The 20657-nt window shown below is 50.4% G+C and overlaps 1 protein-coding gene across 1 annotated transcript in view; it reads right to left on the bottom strand.

The window, feature by feature from the left end:
- The window catches only part of ITGB5 (integrin subunit beta 5), a 115525-nt gene that overhangs the window by 28598 nt on the left and 66270 nt on the right, over window positions 1–20657 (bottom strand). Inside the window, exons 9-10 of the mRNA XM_072812085.1 lie at window positions 11795–11929; window positions 4022–4451 (exon numbers count right to left, since the gene is read on the bottom strand). Coding sequence (XP_072668186.1) covers window positions 4022–4451; window positions 11795–11929 — 565 coding nt within the window. The remainder of the gene's footprint in view (window positions 1–4021; window positions 4452–11794; window positions 11930–20657) is intronic.

The following is a 20657-nucleotide window of genomic DNA, read 5'->3' as shown; positions in this document are numbered from 1 at the left end:
GTGGCCGGAGGAGCTGCTACGCTCAAGGGCAGCAGCACATCCTGCCTGGAGCCGGGCTCCGTCTTACGTCCTTCCTAAATAATCAAACACAACAGTGACCTCATTCCAGAAACTGTTTTCCCCACGAAGACTTGGAGAGCTTCGCGTTTTGACTAGTTGTCGCTTTTCAAGCGAAGGGGTGGGGAGGGTACGTGGGGAGGCGCTGGCAGGAGAGCCAAAGTGTTCCGATCAATGAGGTATTACAGTCATTCAAGCTTAACTGCTGCTTAGGATAGAATATTACCCCAAAGAAGCAAGACACAAAATTGTATACTTAGAAGAAAGAATTTGGAAAGCAAGATACTAACCTCTTGAAGTATGATCGACGGAATTATGAACAATTTATTTCACTTCTTTCTACTCTTCCAAACCTCAGGATGTTTCTCCAGCCATCTGACCGAGCACACGGTTTTGGAAGGAACGCCTGTGAACCAGTGCGGGAAGAGTTCCTCCGGGAGCACCAGGTGGTCCACACTCACCCTGGTCACCAAGAAGGGGGCAGACGGCAAGGACTGACCAGACAACTATCGATCGGATCGGTTTTCGAATTTTCTTTTGTGAACGTGCATGGCTTTTCCAATGGGGCGGGGGGGGGGAGGAGAAAAGATGCGCCACCCCAGCCATGCTGAGAAGTTAGTGACTTGAAACACAGTGCGTGGGGGAGCCTCTGGGGCGTCAAGAGCCTCCCTGCTCTCTACCCAGGGACGTGTGAGAGTCTCCCAGCACCACAGGGTTGTACGGATCATATGGAGTGCAGGGAGAGAACCCCCCGGGGTGGAAATCCGAAATGCAAGGGTGCCCTGCACCCCTAGGCCCTGTGCTGTATTCAGAGAAATGTTAACATCTGAGGGAGGAGAGGAGGCATCTACCGCGCGCTGGGCCCTGCCTCCTACCAAGCGCCACGTCTAGGTCTTTCTTCTTCAGTTTTCAAAATAACGCAGAAACGAAGGGCGATGAGCCATTTTGAGGCAGGAAACCCAAAAGCATGAGAGGGAAGCCACAGGGCAGCAGGCTGATGAATTAGGAGGACGGACTCTGCACACGTCATCTGACCTGGAAGCCCCTGCTCCCTGGCAATAGGGACACAATATGGTAGGAGCAGCCTTCTGGATAAAGACATAGCAGAGGAGAAAGGAGAGACAGTTTCATGAGACTATTTGCTAATATGTTTGAAACAAAAAACACTGCTGTAAGCCAGTTATAGACACTGCCAGGCTCCTTGGAGCTTTTATGGGAGACTAAAAGGGCCTGGGAGGCCACTCACCACACTGGAACCCCTGAGGCAACGCCTGGCAGTTTATGGGGCCGGTGGGGTTGGGGGGGGGGTAGGGGAAGGAAGGGATGGCCCCTCTTGCACTGGCCAGCAGGGGTGGCATTGACTCAGAAAGGACCAAGGGCTCAGTGAGTCCTGTTATCCCAGGCCGAGCGCTAGGTGCCGTGTGCACGAGCTCTATTGCTCACAGGAGCTCGAAGCCCAAAGTGACACAAGCAGCAGGTGGTGGTATGGGATTTAGACTCAGGACTGCCTGACCCTTAGCACTTTTTCTGCTAACTCAGAGCCATCCAGCGAATCCCAATCTATCCTCACTTTGACAGAGAAAAGAGCAGATCCCTGTGGCACACTCAGAAATTAGGAAGAAACCTAATTTCTTCCACCTGTGACATTCCCCGTGACATCTTCCTTCCGTTCCTCTATGACAGTCACATGGCCTGCACTTTCTGGAGCAATCCCAGTTGTGACCATGCTGGCCCCACCGCTCCCATGGGTGTCCTCATACTTGTCTCCCTGTGTGGTCAGCCCCAGGAGGCCTCCCCTGCAAACCCACGTCTGGGCCACTCGCAGTACTTGCTCCTTCCAAAGAAGGATGGTCATTCCTCTCACAGTGACAGGTCATTTTTTTTTTTTAAGATTTTATTTATTTATTCATGAGAAACACACAGAGAGAGGCAGAGACATAGGCAGAGGGAAAAGCAGACTCCCTGTGGGGAACCTGATGTGGGACTCAATCCCAGGACCCCAGAATCATGCCCTGAGCCAAAGGCAGATGCTCAACCACTGAGCCACCAAGGCATCCCGACAGGTCATTTATATGCTCTGATTTGCGTCCCATGTTTCTGCTTTATCTTCCCTCCTATACTCAAAGTTCCAAATCAGTGCGTCCCAGCTGGAAGCCCACTCTCGAGGGAGGAATCCCAGCAACAACAGCATACACAGCCAGAGGAACTACAATCCTGCCTAAGGTTGTTGCACTCCCCGGATTCGCAGGCAGCCCTGGTGTTGGATGGAATGAACCCCCTGAGACACGATTTTACTGTATCTCATCTCAGAATGCAACTCCCAGAATGGGGAACGGCCAAACTGTAATAGAACTAGAATCCATGGAAAGTCTTACGCTTACATGAAAAAACTTTAGTGCTCAAACATGACGCCACAAAAGCTTGGCTTGGTTGTAGTTCATTTGAAAAATTAAAAAAAAAAAAAAAACAAAAAAAAAAAAACAAAAAACCTTCAGCTTTTGGTAGCAAAGCTAAAAAACAAAACAAAACAAAACAAAAAAACCCCAGCTCAACAGTATCACGTGCTGTTTCACAGACGAGACAAAGGAAAGTGGGCACATTGTTAGGGTGCGTTAATGGAAGTGGAACGCCCAGATCACAGAAATGTTTGGCTGAACTGTGGGCTGGGCCCTCGCTCTCCAGGATGACAAATAACACCCTCGATTCTGAGAAGCACGCTCAACAACAGAGCCCTCTGAGAAGGGGGTTGGGGGGGGAGACTCGGTGTCTAGTGCAGAAAGAAGAGAACAGACCCGAAAAAAATAAAAAAAGGAAGAAAAGAGAAACCTAAGGAATTTTCAGAGGTTTGACAGGCTGTCATATGGAGGAGGGCGTCCAGAATGTGAATCAGCAGGTGGAAATTACTGAGAAACAGTTTTCTGCTCAATCAAAAAGAAACTTCCAAACCGCGTCTGCGGGAGATGCAGAATGATGGCCCCCAGAGATGACCCGCAGCCCGATCCCCAGAACCCCAGGAGCGGTGACGTCAAAGATCTCGAGATGGGGAGACTCTGGGATCACCCTTGTGGGTGCAACAGAATCACAAGGCTTCTTCTAAGAGCGAGCCAGAACGTCAGAGAGAGAAAGAGAGGGAGGGAACAACAAAGCAGAAGTCAGACTCCGCGAGAGGTCTGAGGATGCCACGCTGCTGGCTTTGAAGATGGAAGAAGGGGCTAGGAGCAGCCCTTAGAAGCCGGGACGGGGGATCCCTGGGTGGCGCAGCGGTTTGGCGCCTGCCTTTGGCCCAGGGCGCGATCCTGGAGACCCGGGATCGAATCCCACGTCGGGCTCCCGGTGCATGGAGCCTGCTTCTCCCTCTGCCTATGTCTCTGCCTCTCTTTCTCTCTCTGTGACTATCATAAATAAATAAAACTTAAAAAAAAAAAAAAAAAAGAAGAAGCCGGGACGGGCAAGGGAATGGATTCCCCCTGCCCAGAGCTTCCGGGAAGGCACGCAGCCCCGCTGACACCTGGATTTTACCCAAATGATATCCACTTCGGACTTTTGACTCTCAGGACAGTAACAGAACACATTTGTGTTGTTTTGAGCCACTAAGTCTACAGCGACTGGTCAAAGCAGCGATAGGGGAAGAACACGATGTCTAACAAGGGAAGGACCACTCCCGGCCCCAGGGAGCGCCCCGTCCCGGGAGGCAATCAAGAAGAAACTAAGCACCTACCTGTCAGGAATGCTGTGCCAGTAAGTCCTGGAGGACGCACAGCCCACCCCTCTGACTCTGGGGGTCCACAGGCACGTGGCGGGTGCTGGGCCTGCCGCCGTGTCCTGCACGCTGGTCCCCCCTCCCAGGCCCGGTGGCAGGCAAGGCTTGCCCTTGCCTTCTCCCGGGGGGAAGCAGGTGGTCAGACGGGGCGCCCTGCGGGGGGGGGGTTGCGCCCTAGGGGGGCCCGGGCGGCGGGGAGCCTACCTGAGCAGAGGACCCCTCGGTTCCTGGCGCAGGAGAAGTTGTCACACTGGCAGAAAGGGCCGTAGATCTTCCCGAACTCGCTCTCGAAGCAGGAGCACTGGTTGCAGCTGCACTCCCCGCGCCCGCTGCACAGCGGCCTGCCCTCGGCTTCGCGGCACAGGTGCTGGCGGCCGCTCTGGCTCTCCCCCTCCTGGCACTCGCACCTGCTGCCCAGGTGGCCGGGCTGGCACTCGCACAGGCCGCACACGTAGGTGCCCTTCCCGCCGCACCGGGCGCTGTCGGGCTCGGGGCCCGCGCTGCAGCCGCACCGGCAGTGGTAGGCGACGGCCACCTGCAGGCTGTCCCGGAAGCCCACGGGCCGCAGCGTGAACGCGGCCGCCGCTGGGCCGCCCGGGCAGCCCCGGGCCTCCGCCGCCACCTCGAAGGTCGCCTGCGTGGAGGGAGAGAGCAGACGCTGGGGCGCGGCCGGCCGGGGCCCCCACCAACCCCCCCTCCCCGGCACCCAGGGGCCCGGGCGAGCCGCCCCGGGGGGTCCCGGCCCCTGCCCGCAGAGGGCACGCAGCCCGGCCTGAGGTCACGGGAGGGGGTGCCCCCCTGCATTTCACCTTCATCCTGTGCCCCCCCCTCCCCGCGATGAAAGTCACGCACCCCGCAAATCCCTTCTGGCCACGTCCTCTGTGCCAGGCCCCGAGCTGGACATGCCCTGACCTCACAGGCCAGACGTCCCCAGACCCTGGCACCTGCGCCCCCGACGAGGGACGAGAGGGCCCTGGGTCCCTTCCACAGGGTCTGTTTCCCTGCAGACACACCCAAAGGCTACGTGGCCCCAGTTCTCCCTCCGACTGGTCCTCCCAGCTGCATCTCCCACAAGATGACAAGTCATCACAGACGACACACGCCACGCACACGGACAGACTATTTCTCTTTAAACAAAGCACATGGGGCAGCCCGGGGGGCTCAGCGGTTGAGCGCCGCCTTCGGCCCAGGGCATGGTCCTGGGGTCCTGGGACCGAGTCCCACGTCGGGCTCCCTGCATGGAGCCTGCTTCTCCCTCTGCCTGGGTCTCTGACTCTCTCTCTGCATCTCTTGTGGATAAATAAATAAAATCCCTTTTCTTTTTATTTATTTTTTTTCTTTTTCCTTTTCTTTTTAAAAAGTCATCTATAACTGGCTTTACTGGCCACTCTTAGGTAACAATGTGTCTTTTTGGAGAACACTGAAAACATGTTCTTTCTAAACGTTCTACAGATCCCTATCACTTTGGGGTCTTTACGAACTCTAAAAGGCCTCCCCTCAGATTCTGTGACATCCAGGGACACCCCAGGGTGGGGGCAGAGGAGACTGAGCAGGAGGGCAGACCCAGCGCTCAGCCAGGTCTTGGCAGCAGGCGTGACTCTGGGGGCCTCAACGACAGACATCCAGGAAGCGGGGTCAGCCAAGGGGCGTCCCAGGAGGTGCTGTTGGACAGGTGCACTGAGGATGATGGCCAACAGCCAGAGTCAGAGGATGCTGGGAGAGCACAACCAGCTGCAGACGGTTGGGACGACCCCACCCCCACCCTCCAGGTCTACACAGACGGTAGGAGGAGGCAAGGGGAGAAATGGACAGAAGCAAGCTCAGTGCCAAGTTTCAAGGACCTGAGGTATATCGGTGGGCTCTTGGGTAAGGAAGCAAGATGAGGACCCACCCGGGAACCGAAATCCATCTAATGACAACAAACACGAATAGTTCCTGAGTGTCAGGTGCCTCCCTGCGCCAGGCACCGTGCTGGGCATCCCCACCGGGGTCTCGGTCACGGGGCCTAAAATGAGGCCTTCTCACTCACTAGAGAGAAAACACGGCTGGTGGGTGGGGGAGCTTAGCGCTGTGGGGTGGGGCTGGGCTCTCCCTGGCACGTCATCCCCTGGACGTAGGGGATGCAGCAGATGCTCAGTGTCCACATCCAGGTACAGAGGGAGAGGCCGTCCTGCTAACTGGAAGCACCACGCGATGGTGATCCCCAAGGTGGTGACGAGGCATCTCCAGACCTCCCGGCCTTGGGCTAGCGATGACCCACACCGACAGACAGGAGAGAGGTGGGAAGCCTGTCGGAAGCCGCCCACAGGGCTGTCGAGAAAGCGGAGGTGAACATCCGTCCCTCCGGACAGAAGCCATGACTTGCGCAGGGCCACGAGCTCCCAAGGCTACAAGCGTGCGGGCCTCGTTAAATGGAAAGCTCTCGCCTCCCAAAGGCGTCAGAAGTGGAATAAGCTCCAAAGGGATAACCGAGACCGCGAGCCAAAGGGGTTTAATGACTGAAGAGCTGGGAGGAGTGGCTCTGTGAGCATCGCCTGCCCCCAGGGAAACTTGCGGGCATCAAGGGACAGAGTAACAAGAGAACGAAGCGTCCCTGGTCTTACCGACGTGTCTGTGCTCGCCGGGGAGTGAGTGGAGAAGCCAGGGGAGCCCCCGCGTCGGCGCAGGCAGCCAGCTCCCCGGATTCAGGAAGGCTCACAGGCTGCCTGCCTGGCGGGCGGAGTAAGGAGGACTGGCCCGCAGGCGTCCTAGGGGCCTTCCCTGGCCAAGCCCGCGACCGGCCCGTCCCAGCTGTCGGGCCCACGCAGCCTGGCGTGCGACCAGCCACCTGATAACCAGACAAGGGCTCCGTCTAGTTCAGCCACTGGGGCTCGCAGGTCCTGCCGGGCACAGGGATGCTATAAAAAGTCCTTTAGGAACAACGAGTCCATCCGTTCTGCTAACCCTCCTTGCAGAGTCCATTTCCCGGAGGGATCAGGAAAGAATCCAGAGTCTGTCAAGCAGCTGGAACGAGACTTTTTCCTGATTACTGTGGACTTCAACCGGTACTGAAGGCTCCCCCAGTTCCTGGAGACTTTCCATCTCCCACTCTGAGATTCCAGAGGAAGGTCATGGACACAGCAGGCCTCCCTCCCATCCAGTCTTGTTATTTAAGCCTCATTGGGATGCTCCCGGTTTCCCCACAGGGCTGTTGGCTTGACCCACGCTTTCAAAAGGGCTGCCCAGCCCCCACCCCAAACCCACCAAACCGAGGGCTGTACCGATGCCAAGTCCACCAGGAGCTCGCTGAAACAAAGCGCTGGGCATGGGCATGGGGTAACAGAGCCCCAAAGGAGGGGACAGGAGAGGGGGACGCTGTGGGAAGCCCGTGATGGGGCTCACTAGGTCCTTTGTGCCGGGTGTTAGCGCGGGCTACGCGGCTGGCCACTTGCATACTGATTTGTCAAAGTCAGCTCATGAGAAAGCCAACTCCCAGTGGCCAGGCCCACTCAGTCAGCACTGGCTGGTGTTGGGACCAGGGGAGGAAAATCAGGGAAAAAACTGAAATCACTGGAGAAGGGGACCTCATTGGATTTGACACTTCCAAGGCTTAATCTAAGGCGGACTTCTTTTGTCCCTCGCCCCGTACCAACTCTCCTGCTTCCTGCCCGAGGGATCTCCTAACCCAGAGGAGGCAGGAGAGTCACCAGACCACGGCGTCTGGCTGGAAGTGAGCATAATGCCTCTGTTTGGTCCCCCGCCACCATTTCTGCAGGAAGCTTTAGTTACAAGGGGGTGAGACTCAGCTGGCTGCCACTTGAACCCAGCTGTCCCAAGGCTGCACCCCCACACACCCCCATAGGCCATGTCCTCATCTACGGACCAGACCCAGGGATATCCTGACCGCTTTCCCTAATCCCGAATCTCCACGTAAGTTCCTGAGCCCTTCCGCCTGCCTCCTGCCGTTCCCCAAACCACAGCACCTGCCAAATAACGGCCAGATACCTTAGCTTGGCACCTACGTCCTACCCGTGTGGCCCAAGCCTGCCTCTGCAGCCTCAACTCCAGCCACCCTCCCCCTTGGGGGCAGCAGCATGTCCAGGGACGGGTGAGTGGCTGCTGCCACCGCCCCTGCAGTAGAGCCAGGGGTCATGTGACGCCCGTGGCCTCCTGGACAGCAAGACAACACTGGACAGTGAGCCACCCTGGGGGCCTCCCTCTGAGCCAAAGGGGGCTGCTGACCACCCGTGGGGAAGAGCTGTCCAGGGCGATGAGTGTGGGAGAAGCTCCTTTCTTCTGTCCCTATTTCAGATCCTCTACAACTCATCCCAATATAATCGAGATTTTTTGTTTTTGTTTTCGTGGGGAAAAAATGCCATTTAAAGTCCTTTTTCATCTTCTAGCCAATGTTCTCAGTTTCCCGAGCTATCCTAGCAAAACCCAAAATCTGTACATGAGGGGGTCTGTCCGTAAGCGGTAGTGATGCCACCTGGGGCTTCCTAGGAAGATTTGCTTCCCAAGTGCATGAGGGAGAACACAGATTTGACTCTGAGCGCGCATGGCTCAATAGCAGCAGGACTTCTGGGAAGTTTCTCGGGTCCCCCCCCCTTGGAGCCCCAGTCTTTCTCACATCAAGTGAGGGTAATGGGTACCTTACAGGTGCTGCAGGAAGCAGAGGAAGCCGCGGTCACGGTAAATCCCCATGAAATGGGGTTTATACAACTCGTGTTATTGCCTCCACGGTCAGGAGGACTAGTCAGGAGATCTTGGCTTGAGTTGCAAGTCCACCGCTCGTTAGCTGGGGGATCTGGGGCGGGTTGTCACGCTCCCAAAGCTCAGGATGCTCAGCAGCAATGAGTGCAGCACCCCATTCCCCGCCCCCCGAGTCTTGGGGTGCATGCACTGAACGAGGGAAGGTGCATAAAAGCTCTCAATAAATGATGCTCCCTATGGAGGGGGTGCTTCTTTGTTGTCATACTTTGCTCTGAAATGAACCCTTTGAAGCAGATACGCTAGATCAGAATCACAGCCATCAAGAGGCCAGGGAAAGGTGGTCTAAGGTACCAGCATCACAGCCAGAAAGCCCTGGCTCCGCTCTTCTCACCTGTCCTCACAGGGCAGCGGTGGGGGAACGAGAGCTGGCTCGTCGTGGCTCCTAAGGCTAACTGCACATGCCTCCCGAGCCCACGAGGGGCCCCAAGAGTCTCGAAACAACTTTCTCGTGTTCGCTTAAGGCAGTAAAAACTGCTTGAGTTTCTTGCATCCCAAAAGAAACCTATGGATTATCATTATTATCAACAAACATGAGTTCCTCTGACCTTCCTGGTTTCCAGACAATTCATCGCGACACTTGTCACTCACTCGTCCTTTGAAAAAGAGAGAGGAGAGAGAGAACTGAATGCAGAACTGCAGATGCAGTCTGACCCACACCAAGAAGAGAGGATCCATTCTCTCCGGGGTTTCAGAATACTTCTGTTAACGCGACCTCAGCTGCCGCTTTTCCCTTTTTTTTTTCCTTTTTTTTTTTTTTTTAAGCGACATTGTTCATTCAACATTAAGCCTTTGAGGATCAGAATCTGTCCGATTCTTTCTTAAAAATCACTATCAAACCGAATTTCCTCTACCCTGTTAATCTTCTGAGCTAAATGCAAGATATCAGCCCTATGATTTCAAGCCAGCTGAATGCTGAGAGTGATTTTAGACCTTGGTTTTCCTGTGTGATGAGATAATCTGCGTTCTCCAGTTCTGTGACCTTCTCACATTTGATAAGCAGGTCTTCTGTGAGTTCAACTGCAGCCAGGAGTGACCGCGAACAGATGAGAGAACGTGGAACCTCACGCAGGTCCTCCTCCAGCTGACGTTACTAACACTTTTAGGGAGCAAGTTGCCTCAGCTACGAGTCCGCCTAACTGCGCTGTCATCGACTTACATGATTATCTGACTTGTAAGGTCACCATCAGACCTTGTCAAGGACTTTCCTGAAACCCAGGTGTCTCGTGTGTGTGCTGTGGATCTTCTTTCTCACCTGTGGCCCGCTGCACCTATTTCTCCAGGTAAAGGGCTCCTTGTTTGGGTGCTTTTCATGCTTTTTTGCCTTCCTGACACACTGCACCAGACATTTACCCACAGATCTAAAGAACTCACTTGTGTGTCCCTTTCCCTGGTTATCTCTGCCTCCTTCTGTTTTCCAGAACTGTCTCTTTAGGGGCACCTGGGTGGTGCAGTTGGTTAAGCGGTCTTCGGCTCAGGTCATGATCTCAGGGTCTTGGGATCAAGCCGAGTCGGGCTCCCTGCTCAATGGGGAGCCTGCTTCTCCCTCTCTCCCTGCTACTCCCTCTGCTGTGCTGTCTTGCTCACATATTCTGTCTCTCTCAAATAAATAAATAAAATCTTAAAAAAAAAAAAAAACAAAAAAAACTCCTCTCTTTAAACCTTGTGACTATTAGGCTTCCGTGCTTTTCAAAAAAATCACCTGAACTGATTAATCATTATAACCGGTCAAGACAACATAAATATATTGTGAAATCTGACAAGTACTAACTATAAAATTTTATCAGAAGTAGTGAGACGAAGCTTTCCCCACCCAAATAGTTCACGTATGGGTAAAATATTACTTACTGCTAAATAAGTCCAGGATTAATTCTATTCCTATTTTGCATCTATCTAGAATAAAGTACACCTTCCAAAAAGCCTGATTCATAGAATTAGGAAGATGAGACTAGAAATATTTTTTTTACAGTAATGTCACCTTATTCTAGGAGCACCTTCTGAGTTAAATGCCATAAATAATCATTTTTCACTTTTAATGATGTATCATCTAACAACTCATTGGGCCCTCTTTTTTAACAGAAGAAAACTTGGAAAAAAGATGTCTTAAATCAAGATTTATTACTTACTCATTAGAGTCCTTCACTTTCTCAATGTTGACACCATATTTTGAATTGTCCCTGTGGTGGAGCAAGGCACCACAGTAAGATTTAGAACAGGGGAGATGGATGCCTGTGTGTCGCAATGGGTGAAGGGCAGCTGTGACCAGAGATGGCATGTGGGAAAGCCCCAGAAGACCATACCGAGGTGCAACCAGCCATGCGGCTCTACCTACATCTCTTTGAGTTGTTTCCCTGGAGCCCAGGGTCTAAGTCTGCTTATATCCACCATGGCCATCATGAGTGCTTAACACCCCAAAGATATGGTCATCTATTTTCAAGGTCCCTATAAATTTTTTGGCTTCAGTTAGATTCCTTTTTTGTGGGGGAAGAGAACATTCTCTGTCTTTCTATATTCTCGGCAATGAAACTGTCAACATGGCAGGGAAAGGATCCACGGCAGCAGGAAGGTCTGGAAGACATGTGGACAGCTCTCCATCACCACTCTGCCTGCCCCTGTGCCCGTGTGTTTGTTCTCTGTTCCTATCACCCATATATTCTCCTCCCTCTCCTCAAGGCCCTGGTGTGGCACACAAGCACAAACCTTTACATACAAGGTTTCCTCCTCGTCATTTAATTATACCCACTTGATCCACGCAAAGCTTCTAAGCCTTCCATTGCTGGGGAGTTATCCATCCCATGCGATCAAATGAGAGAAAGTGGACGGCTCTCTTCATATTTTGCAGAAGGGAAAAGTGAGATCAGATTATCCAAAGCACAGAACAAGCTGTGGAGGACTAGGAATGAAGGGCAGTTCTCTTAGATTCGTTCCCACCATACCCTCCCCAACCTAATTTCATCCCTGGCACATGAAAATAATGATGGTTTAAAATACTAAGGGCACAATGTCAAGTGGAGGAAGCCTCAAGTGGCAATGCTATCTACCGCCTGGAGATTTTTAACAAGTCCGCCTGGCACCCTGAAGACACAACACATAGCAGACATCCCCCCAGGATGCTGAGTTGGAAGACAGAATATAAACCCCTGAAGGACTCTAGTAAGTCACAGAAGTTACCAGGAGCCAAAGAACGAGGACCAACACTAACAGGTATAATTGGAGGTGAGGACTTACCGTGTCCCCAATTTTCAGGCCTTCGCACTTCCTCTGGCCAGGGTAGGACACACCGTCCTGGCAGGTAGCAGTGAAGAAGAGGTTAAGATCCTCAGGCTGATCCCAGACAGACAGCTCCACTTTAGACCGGATGCTCTGAACAGAGAGAGAAGACGGAGCCAGAACCATTTAGTACAAGTTGCAGTGGAGATGTTTTCCACACTGGTTCTCTGAGGCCCGCATGATGGTCTCTAACTCATGAGCCAGGCCAATGCCAAGAGCCAGTGGTTCCCTTGGTTCCCTGCCCCCTCCTCATCCTTTCCCTTCTCTCCACACCCACACACCACCTTGCTAGACCTGGCCCAAAGTCTCCCGCCGTGAGCTCAGAGAAGTTGACAATAGTCCACTTGCCATATGGTAACTTTATCTGCTTCCAAGGGGGGATGCTCTGTCCCCATTCGCTCTTCCAGAGTCACCTCTCATCCTCACTCAGCTTTGGACACGCAGATCCTCAACTCTTGCCATGTGTTCTCTAGACTCTGGGGGTCAACATGGGCTTAGGATAATGCTCCCTTAGTCAACGGCTCTTCTCTCTTCTCTTCCCTGGGCTAGCATCTCATCAACCTTCAAAACCAGTTCAGTAGGCATTCTCTCCTGGAACCTGTCAATCCTCACACTCACACCCTCCATCAGATGAGGGCCACATCCTTTGAGTTTTGAACTACGTTCTGAAAGAATAGTATCTTACATGTGGATTATGAACTCAAGATGGGGAATGAAATAAAAATCGAGCCAAAATTACCCATCAGAATGGAAAAAAAGAAAAGACCAAAAATATCAGGTGTTGGAAAGGATGTGGAGCAACTGGAGCCCTCACCTTGCTGGTGTGAGTGTGAATATGCACAAGCTTTGAGAAAACCATTAGGGCAACATCTACGATGCTTGGACCAACATTGGACCTAGCAATTCACTGCAGGATTGTACCCAACAGAGATGTGTACTGACCAGAGACACCTACGTGAAGGTTTATAGCAACACTGCCTGCAAGAGCCAGAGACCAGAACCACCCAAATGCTTGTCAACAGTAGAACAGACTTTTAACAAAACAATCATGGTGTGTTTGCACAATACCATCCAGTAACAATTAATGAAATACAACTACATTCCACGACATAGATGAATCTTATAACACGGCCTGAAAGAAGCCAGACACAAAGAGCATATGTACTGTATGATTCTACTTATATGAAATTTAAAAGGAGGCAAAATTAATGGTTATCGTTGCAGGGATAAGCAATGGAAGAGCGCACAAGAGGTGGTTCTGGGTGTTAGTAATAATCAAGTTTTGACCTGGATGCTGGATACTCAGAAGTATTTAGTTTGTGAAAAGTTTGTGCAATTTTCTGGACGCCTGTAAAGTCTAAAAACTGGCCACTGAAAATCCCTCAGGAGGACACACGTGGGAGGCTAAGGCCCAATGAACTGGCATGTGTCTAGGGGCACGTCTTACAAAAAATAAATGTTTATACATGAAGTAAATTCAATACGGCAGGATACACACACTCTGAGAGACACACGGACCCCAAGGTCGACTGATGAGCCTCGAGGCCCCAACCCTCCTTTATCAGGTGCAGTTCAGGGGACAAATTGAACAGATGGCTGGAATAACGGCCTCTCCCTCTCATGGGGTTCTTTTTTTTCTTTTTTTGCTGAGCCTGTAGTGCTAAACTCAAATAAGTTCGACCTGTAGTTTTCTCAACAAATAGCTTGTTGAAAAAACTCTCTGCAAAAAATAGTCTTCCCCTTTTCAACAAATTGTCCAAGTGCTTCTACAACTCTAAAAATACTCTCTCTCTCTTAAAGCCACTTCTTCTTGTGCCAGCCTCAACTGGCAGGGAGTTGCGCGAGCGCCTCTCCACATACACGCGTGCTCCTGCTGAACACAGTTAGTTCTGGACAAAGCTGCTTTCCCCACTGAGCTGTGAGTCCCAAAAGCCATATCATATTTCTCCCTAGGCTTGAACACAAGCTTTTGGTGAATGAATGGGTGATGTTTTAATGGCAACTATGCTAAGGGGCTCAGACCTGGTGGAAGAAATTTAAAATGATTTTCAAAATACAGGTCAAAAAACTTTTTTTATTCCTCATACTGTGCTTTTTATTCTAGTGACTTATTCATTCCGTAACTAGAAGCTTTCTCTCTCCTTCACCCATTTTGCCCAATTTGCCACCTCCACTCCCCTCGGGCAACCATCAGTTTGTTCTCTTTATCTATAGGTCTGATTCTGCTTTTTGTTTGTTTCTTTCTTTCCTTTTTTGTTTTTTAAGATTCCACTTATGAGTAGAACCATTTGGTATTTGTCTTTCTCAGTCCAACTTATCTCACTTAGCACAATATCCTCTAGGTGCATCCATGTTATAACAAATGGCACAATATCTCTTTTATGGCCGCGTAATATTCCATTGTGTATATACACCACTACTTGATCCACTGAGAGACACTTTGGTTGTTTCCATATCTTAGCTTTTGTAAATAATTCTGCAATAAGCACAGGAGCATATCTTTTCAAATTAGCGTTTTCATTTTCTTTGGGTAAATATTCAGTAATGGAATTACTGGATCATACGGCAATACTACTTTTAATTTTTTGAGGAAACTCCATACTGTGTTCCACAGTAGCCACCCCAGCTTGCATTCCCACCAACAGTGCACGAGCGTTCGTTTTTCTCCACATCCTCACCAACACCTGCTATTTCTTATCATTTTCATTTTAGCCATTCTGACAGGTGTAAAGTGATACCTCATTGTGGCTTTGATTTGCATTTCCCTGATGATTAGTGATGTCAGGCATCTTTTCATGTGTCTGTTGGCCACCTGTACGTCTTCTTCCAAAAAATGTCTATTTGGGTCCTCTACCCATTTTTAAAATCAGATTCTTTTTTGGTAATGAGTTGTATAAATCCTTTTTTTTTAGGATTTTATTTTTAAGTAATCTCTACACCCAACGTGGGGCTCAAACTCATGACCCAGAGATCAAGAGTCAAATGCTCTACTGATTGAGCCAGCCAGGCACTTTGAGCTATATAAAATTCTTTATATATTTTGAGTATTAACCCTGTGTTTGGATATGTCATTTGCAGATATCTTCTCCTATTCTATTAGAGGTTGTCTTTTTGTTGATGGTTCCCTTCACTGTGCAGAACCTTTTTAATCTGATGCATCACGATAGTTTATTTTTGCTCCCCCCCCCCTTCTTTAGGGGACTCATCTAGAAGAATGTTGCTAAGACTAATGTCAGAGAAATTACTGTCTATGCTCTCTTCTAAGATTTGTGTGGTTTCGGGAACCCTGGGTGGCGCAGCGGTTTATTGCCTGCCTTTGGCTCAGGGTGCGATCCTGGAGACCTGGGATCGAGTCCCACATCGGGCTCCCGGTGTATGGAGCCTGCTTCTCCCTCTGCCTGTGTCTCTGCCTCTCTCTCTCTCTCTCTCTGTGTGTGTGTGACTATCATAAATAAATTAAAAAAAAAAAAAAGATTTGTGTGGTTTCAGGTCTCACGTTTAGATCTTTAATCCATTTTGAGTTTATTTATTTTTGTGTGTATGTTAGAAAGTGCTCTAACTTTCATTCCAATTTCATTCTTTTGCATGTGGCAGTCCAGTTTTCCCGGTACCATTTGTTGAAGAGACTTTTTCTCCATTGTATATTCTTGTCTACTTTGTCACAGATTGATTGTCCATGCAACTGTAGCTTTATTTCTGGAGTCTCTTTTCTGTCCACTGATCTCTGTATTTGTTTTTGTGCCAGTACCATACTATTTTGATTATTGCAGATTTATACTCTAAGACAAGGTCAATTTAAAATATATGTATTTTCTAATTGTGAATAACTATGAGAATGAGGCAAATCAATAGATCATAAAAAGGTCAGGTATACTGGAGCTATGTAAAATATAACTTAGTATCAGACACATAAAACATAAGGGTGCTAGGGTTTGCCAACAAGACACTGGGAGGGAACACTAGTGCTCCCTCTCCATGAGGATCTGCTTAGAGCTGCCACGTGGAAGCATTAATGGAGGAGAAAGAGCACTGGGGACTGGAACTCCTATTGAATGAACTGGTAACTACAATAGGTGGAAATCCCACCTATGCTCCATTCTGGCCATTAAGACCCAAAGCCTTGTGCTGTGATCTGAAGTTTGTGTTATTCCTGTTCCCCACAGGAATCAGAAATTCTTATGATGTTTTGCAGGGAGGGGGTAGGAATCATGGTGATAATTCAGTTCAGACCTGTCAGTTTATGGAAGTGGGAACTACGGCCAAAGAAGAGGCTTCGTCCAGAGTCATTCAGCTGCTGGAGGCAGGTAGGAGAGAACCAGGCCTTCTCCCTGAAGTATTCTGGCCTTGGAAAGTACAGTCAGGTTGTATTCTGGTCATAAAGGTCTATCTCCTGTAAAAGACTATGGGCTCCCAGAGGGTAGGACTCTGTTCTGTTCACTGTTTTTTGCCCAAGGTGTAGATGATGTCTGCCATACATTAGGCCATCAGTATATATTTGTTGAACAAATGAATGAATGGATGGAATGGAGCATAAAATATAGTAGAGGATCAGAGCCATAGGCAATGCAGTTCTTATGCATGAAGACTTATATATGACTCCTGAAATTCGATTAGCTCCCACCAGATGTGCCCCTGAGGAGATGTCCTTACTCCTCATCCTAGGACACATCTGCAATTGCTTTAAGTCAGACCAGCTGTGGAGTGGGTGGGTGCACACTTTATGGCAACAACAAAAAGAGGAACGTGTGCTCCGCTAGGGGACACATCTACCACAGCCTCTGACACTACCCTCCACACGCAAGTCTAGCAGTTTCCAGCTCCTTCTGTTCTTTCCCACTCTGAAAAGAGTCCTCCGTGATTCTGAGTCCTTATTGCCCTTTCTCAATGTGACACAATGCTGGTATTCTGTGTGGTGTGCACCCACAGCCTCCCTCTGGGCTCTGGGAGAGAACCTCTCCTAGCACCTACAGTACAGCCAAGCTCCACATTGCTAAACGCCCTTGGGAGGACTTGGTAATCTCTCACAATGAAGAATTTGGCACAGTAAGCAAAAATATATAAATCAAAGCCCAGAGTTAAAGATTGCACACTCTCAAAGCTGCAAACAACAGACTTGAGTCTGCAAGACATGGACTTAAACATACCCTTCCCATCTTGCTCCCTCCTCAGCCTAGCTAAACCCTACCGCTATCTCATCTGTTATATGTGCTTCAACCAAAATCTCTTCAGAATGTCCCCACAGATGGTTGGCCAGCTCTCTAGAGCTGAAAGTCAACACCCAGACTTAGTCATCTGTTGCATGACTCACATGGAACCCACCACAAGCCGCCGAGACAGTAAGGTGACACAGAAGAAAGCAAACAGGCCAGTCCCAGCTTGGCTCCGACACAGGCCGGGGAGAGAAACAGGAGAAAGGAAAAGCAGAGCTAAACGTACACACATACACACGCATGCACGCACACCCTCGAGGCCCGGCCCTGGCCTCTGGTCTGTCAGAAATGACCTCAGCCAGCGAAACAGGTACTAGTCAGTGTTGAGCGCCAACAGGCACCAATGCGGCTTCCACCAACTAGACTTTCCTCCAAACACCTTGCTGGCTCATATTTGTGTATTTAGTATCTTTAAAATCCCTACTGAAGGGAGGGGCAGAAGTAGGGATTATCAACGATCCTACCTCTTGGGGCTGATACACATGTTCCGTATCTTGATGGTGGCAACGGTTTCAAAACTGTGTATATGTCAAAACTTGATGACTTTTACACTTTAAATCTGCAGTTTATTTTGTTCATGATCTCAAGAACACCGCTCTAAAATTTTTTCCACTGAATTTGAATCGTCCCTGTGGATAGCATTCCAGAATCAGCCATCTTAAGAGTTGGAGTTTCCAATGTTCATTCATAAGTTGTGTGTCTCATTTCCTAACATGTTCATTCATTCATTCGTTCTTTCTTTTTTCTTTTCTTTTTCTTTACTTCTTTTTCTTTTTCTTTCTTCCTCTCTCTCTCTCTTTCTTTCTTCAATTTTATTTATTTCTTTGACAGAGTGAAAGAGCACAAGCAGGGAGAGCAATAGGTAGAGGGAGAGGGAGAAGCGGGCTTGATCCCAGGACTGTGGGATCACAACCTGAGCTGAAGGCAGATGCTTAACCAACTAAGCCACCCAGGCGCCCCTAATACATTCTTTCATAGGAGCCATCTGAACTACAGTCATGGACTCCCAGAGTTCCTCAGGGGAGTCATTGCAGATTAAATGTAGCTCCTGCCTGGAAAAGATCATTTTCTCTACTCATCCAGACCCTGACTCCTCAGTAGCAGAGAGGGCTCTCTACTCCTCTCCCAATCTCTGCCAACCACACAGGGCATGTTACAAAGGTCCTTAAATTTTCATTAAGAAAATGAATTTGAAAAAGAAAAAAAAAGAAAATGAATTTGGAGGCTCCTGGGTTGCTCAGTCAGTTAAGTGTCTGTCTTCAGCTCTGGTCATGATCTCAGGGTCCTGGGATCAAGCCCTGCATCTCATCGGGCTTCTTGCTTAGTGGGGAGCCTGCTTCTTCCTCTCCCTCTGCCTGAGCTCCCCCTGCTCTGCTCTCTTGATCTGTCAAATAAATAAATAAAATCTTTAAAACAAAAGAATTTATATGTAATAAACCTACTCGGGGCCACTGTAACATATTTCAGAGAAAGAACACCCCCAGGCATGCATGAGCTCCCACACAGGGAACCAGCAATAATGCCTTGTGCTCCCTCGTGTTTAGTGGTCCCACACAAATGTCAAAGAGTAGAACCACTTGGGCACATGAAGCACCAATGGAGCAGAGTGCTTTTTCCCATCCAGCCAGTTCCATGCATCTCAGAGTCATTATGTCCTCCTTGATTAAAGCCATGGGGAGCAGAGAGCCTAGACCTTCAGCAGGAAGTGCTCTTGGGGGAGCCCCTGAGGTAGGCCAGCCAGGTTCCCAACGGGATCTGAACTCAGGAGCTGACTGAGGATGGAAATGCTGGGAGGGGGCTCCTCCCCAGAAACCCAGGAGAAATCCTCACCCCACCCTAGAGCCCAAGATGGGCTTGCCCTTCAGCCATTTCTTCTTCAAAGGCCCTGGCCTGGCAGAAGGCAAGCTATGGTCTCTCTCTTTCTCTCTCTCTCTCTCTCTCTCTCTCTCTCTCTCTCTCTCACACACACACACACACACACACACAAACACAGGGAGAAAGGGTCCAGCAGCCACCCCCTCCTTACCCAGGGACCTTTCAGCCCCTGCACCCCCGACAGACGGGGAGAACAGCACCAGGCGGGGGGTCTGGCTCTAACTCTGACTCCTCTAGTCCAGTGTCCAGAGCTTGAGGTCAAAGGGCTTCACATTAAGGAGTGGCCCTCACAAAGGGGGTGACATTTGGCAGGCCTGGGCCCCTTCCCTCGCCCACCCACTCTCTTCTCAGACACACTCTCTCGGTAGGTGGTGTGTCCACTCACCGAGGAAATGTGAAAACCACCAAAGATAAGGTGAACCCGAAAAACCCGGGCCCACTGGGTCTGGTGAAGACTTAGAAATCCGAGAACAGAAAAGAGGATGTCAGTATCTGGGGAATGGGCTGGAAGAGGGGAAGGAAGTCTTTGGTTTCTCTCAACAGGAAGTTCCAGGACTGAGAAGGAACTGGAGCATTTGTGAGGGGAAGAGCACCCTTACCTACAATAGAAGGGGGGGCAGGGGTCAGAAAGCCATCCACAAATCCTCACTGCCATGCAGCTCACCGCCCTTAGGACACTGAAGCTCCCTGGATCAAGGGAGGGCTCTGGGGCACCCCAGTGGCAGGGGCATTACCTCTGGCTCCTGGTCCCGCTGAGCAGCATCTTATAACTCAAAACACTGGCTGCATCAGCAGGTTGACAAAGTGAACGCTGGAAAGGCGGAGCTCCGAATAGTCACTTGTCTATCCGTCACGGTTGGGGAAGCAAGATGGTTTTCTCCCACACATGTGACTCCACAGTGGATAATAAGGTTCCCAGGTTAGCCCCCAACTGTCTATTTTACACAATCTAGGACTAAGAGAACTACTTAAACTGTATGTGCTTTATCCATAACTTTGCTGTAACAGGAAGGTGCACTCTGAACTCCAGTCTGGGAATTACCAGGCCCCATGAGGGGCGGGCAGAGGCTGGAAGCCACAACCCTAGTGAGGCCAAGCAGGGAAGGGCCAGCTGAGGGTCCACACACGCCAGCACAAGGGACTGGGCTTGCCATTCTCCCGGGGAAAGGAGGTATGAGCCAGGTACTCCTTGGCTACGTAGAACTGATGGAAAGGAGGATAGGTCGGAGAAAGGTTTGGGGATCACAGAAATGGGCTTGGCATGCAGAAGGGACAGCTGCGACTGCCACACTGACGACTCAGAGAGAGCCAAGTCCATGTGACAAGTTACAGAGCACAGAACTCTCCAGGCCCTGCCGGCCCCACCCCCTGGAAGGCCCTAATTACAATCAGATCTAAGCGGGTAGGCAAAAGACCTTTTGTTTCTTCTCAGATTCTTATATTCTGCTTTAGTCTGCAGCTCTCCTCCGCAAAGCTCCAAGAGCCTGGGGAATGTTGCGTGTCCTGCCCCCCCATGGGGCAAGGGTCAGCGTGCATGCTGCTCACTGCCAGCCAGTGCACGGGCAGGATCGCCACGGCAGCTGGGCGGGTGCAGAGAATTGGGAATTGGTGCCCACCCAAGCATGGTGCTCCGATGGGCCCAGGCCATAGTGAAATCAGCACCTACACGTGTGCAGGGGCCACTGGCCCGAGTCTGACGGAGCCATTTGCTGATCACTGGGTTCAACTTTTTTTTT

The sequence above is a fragment of the Canis lupus genome, chromosome 35 (assembly GCF_048164855.1).
Source record: "Canis lupus baileyi chromosome 35, mCanLup2.hap1, whole genome shotgun sequence".
In the NCBI taxonomy this organism is placed as follows: domain Eukaryota; kingdom Metazoa; phylum Chordata; class Mammalia; order Carnivora; family Canidae; genus Canis; species Canis lupus.
The sequence above is the reverse complement of the archived record's forward strand: the minus strand, read 5'-3'. Positions and strand labels throughout refer to the sequence as shown.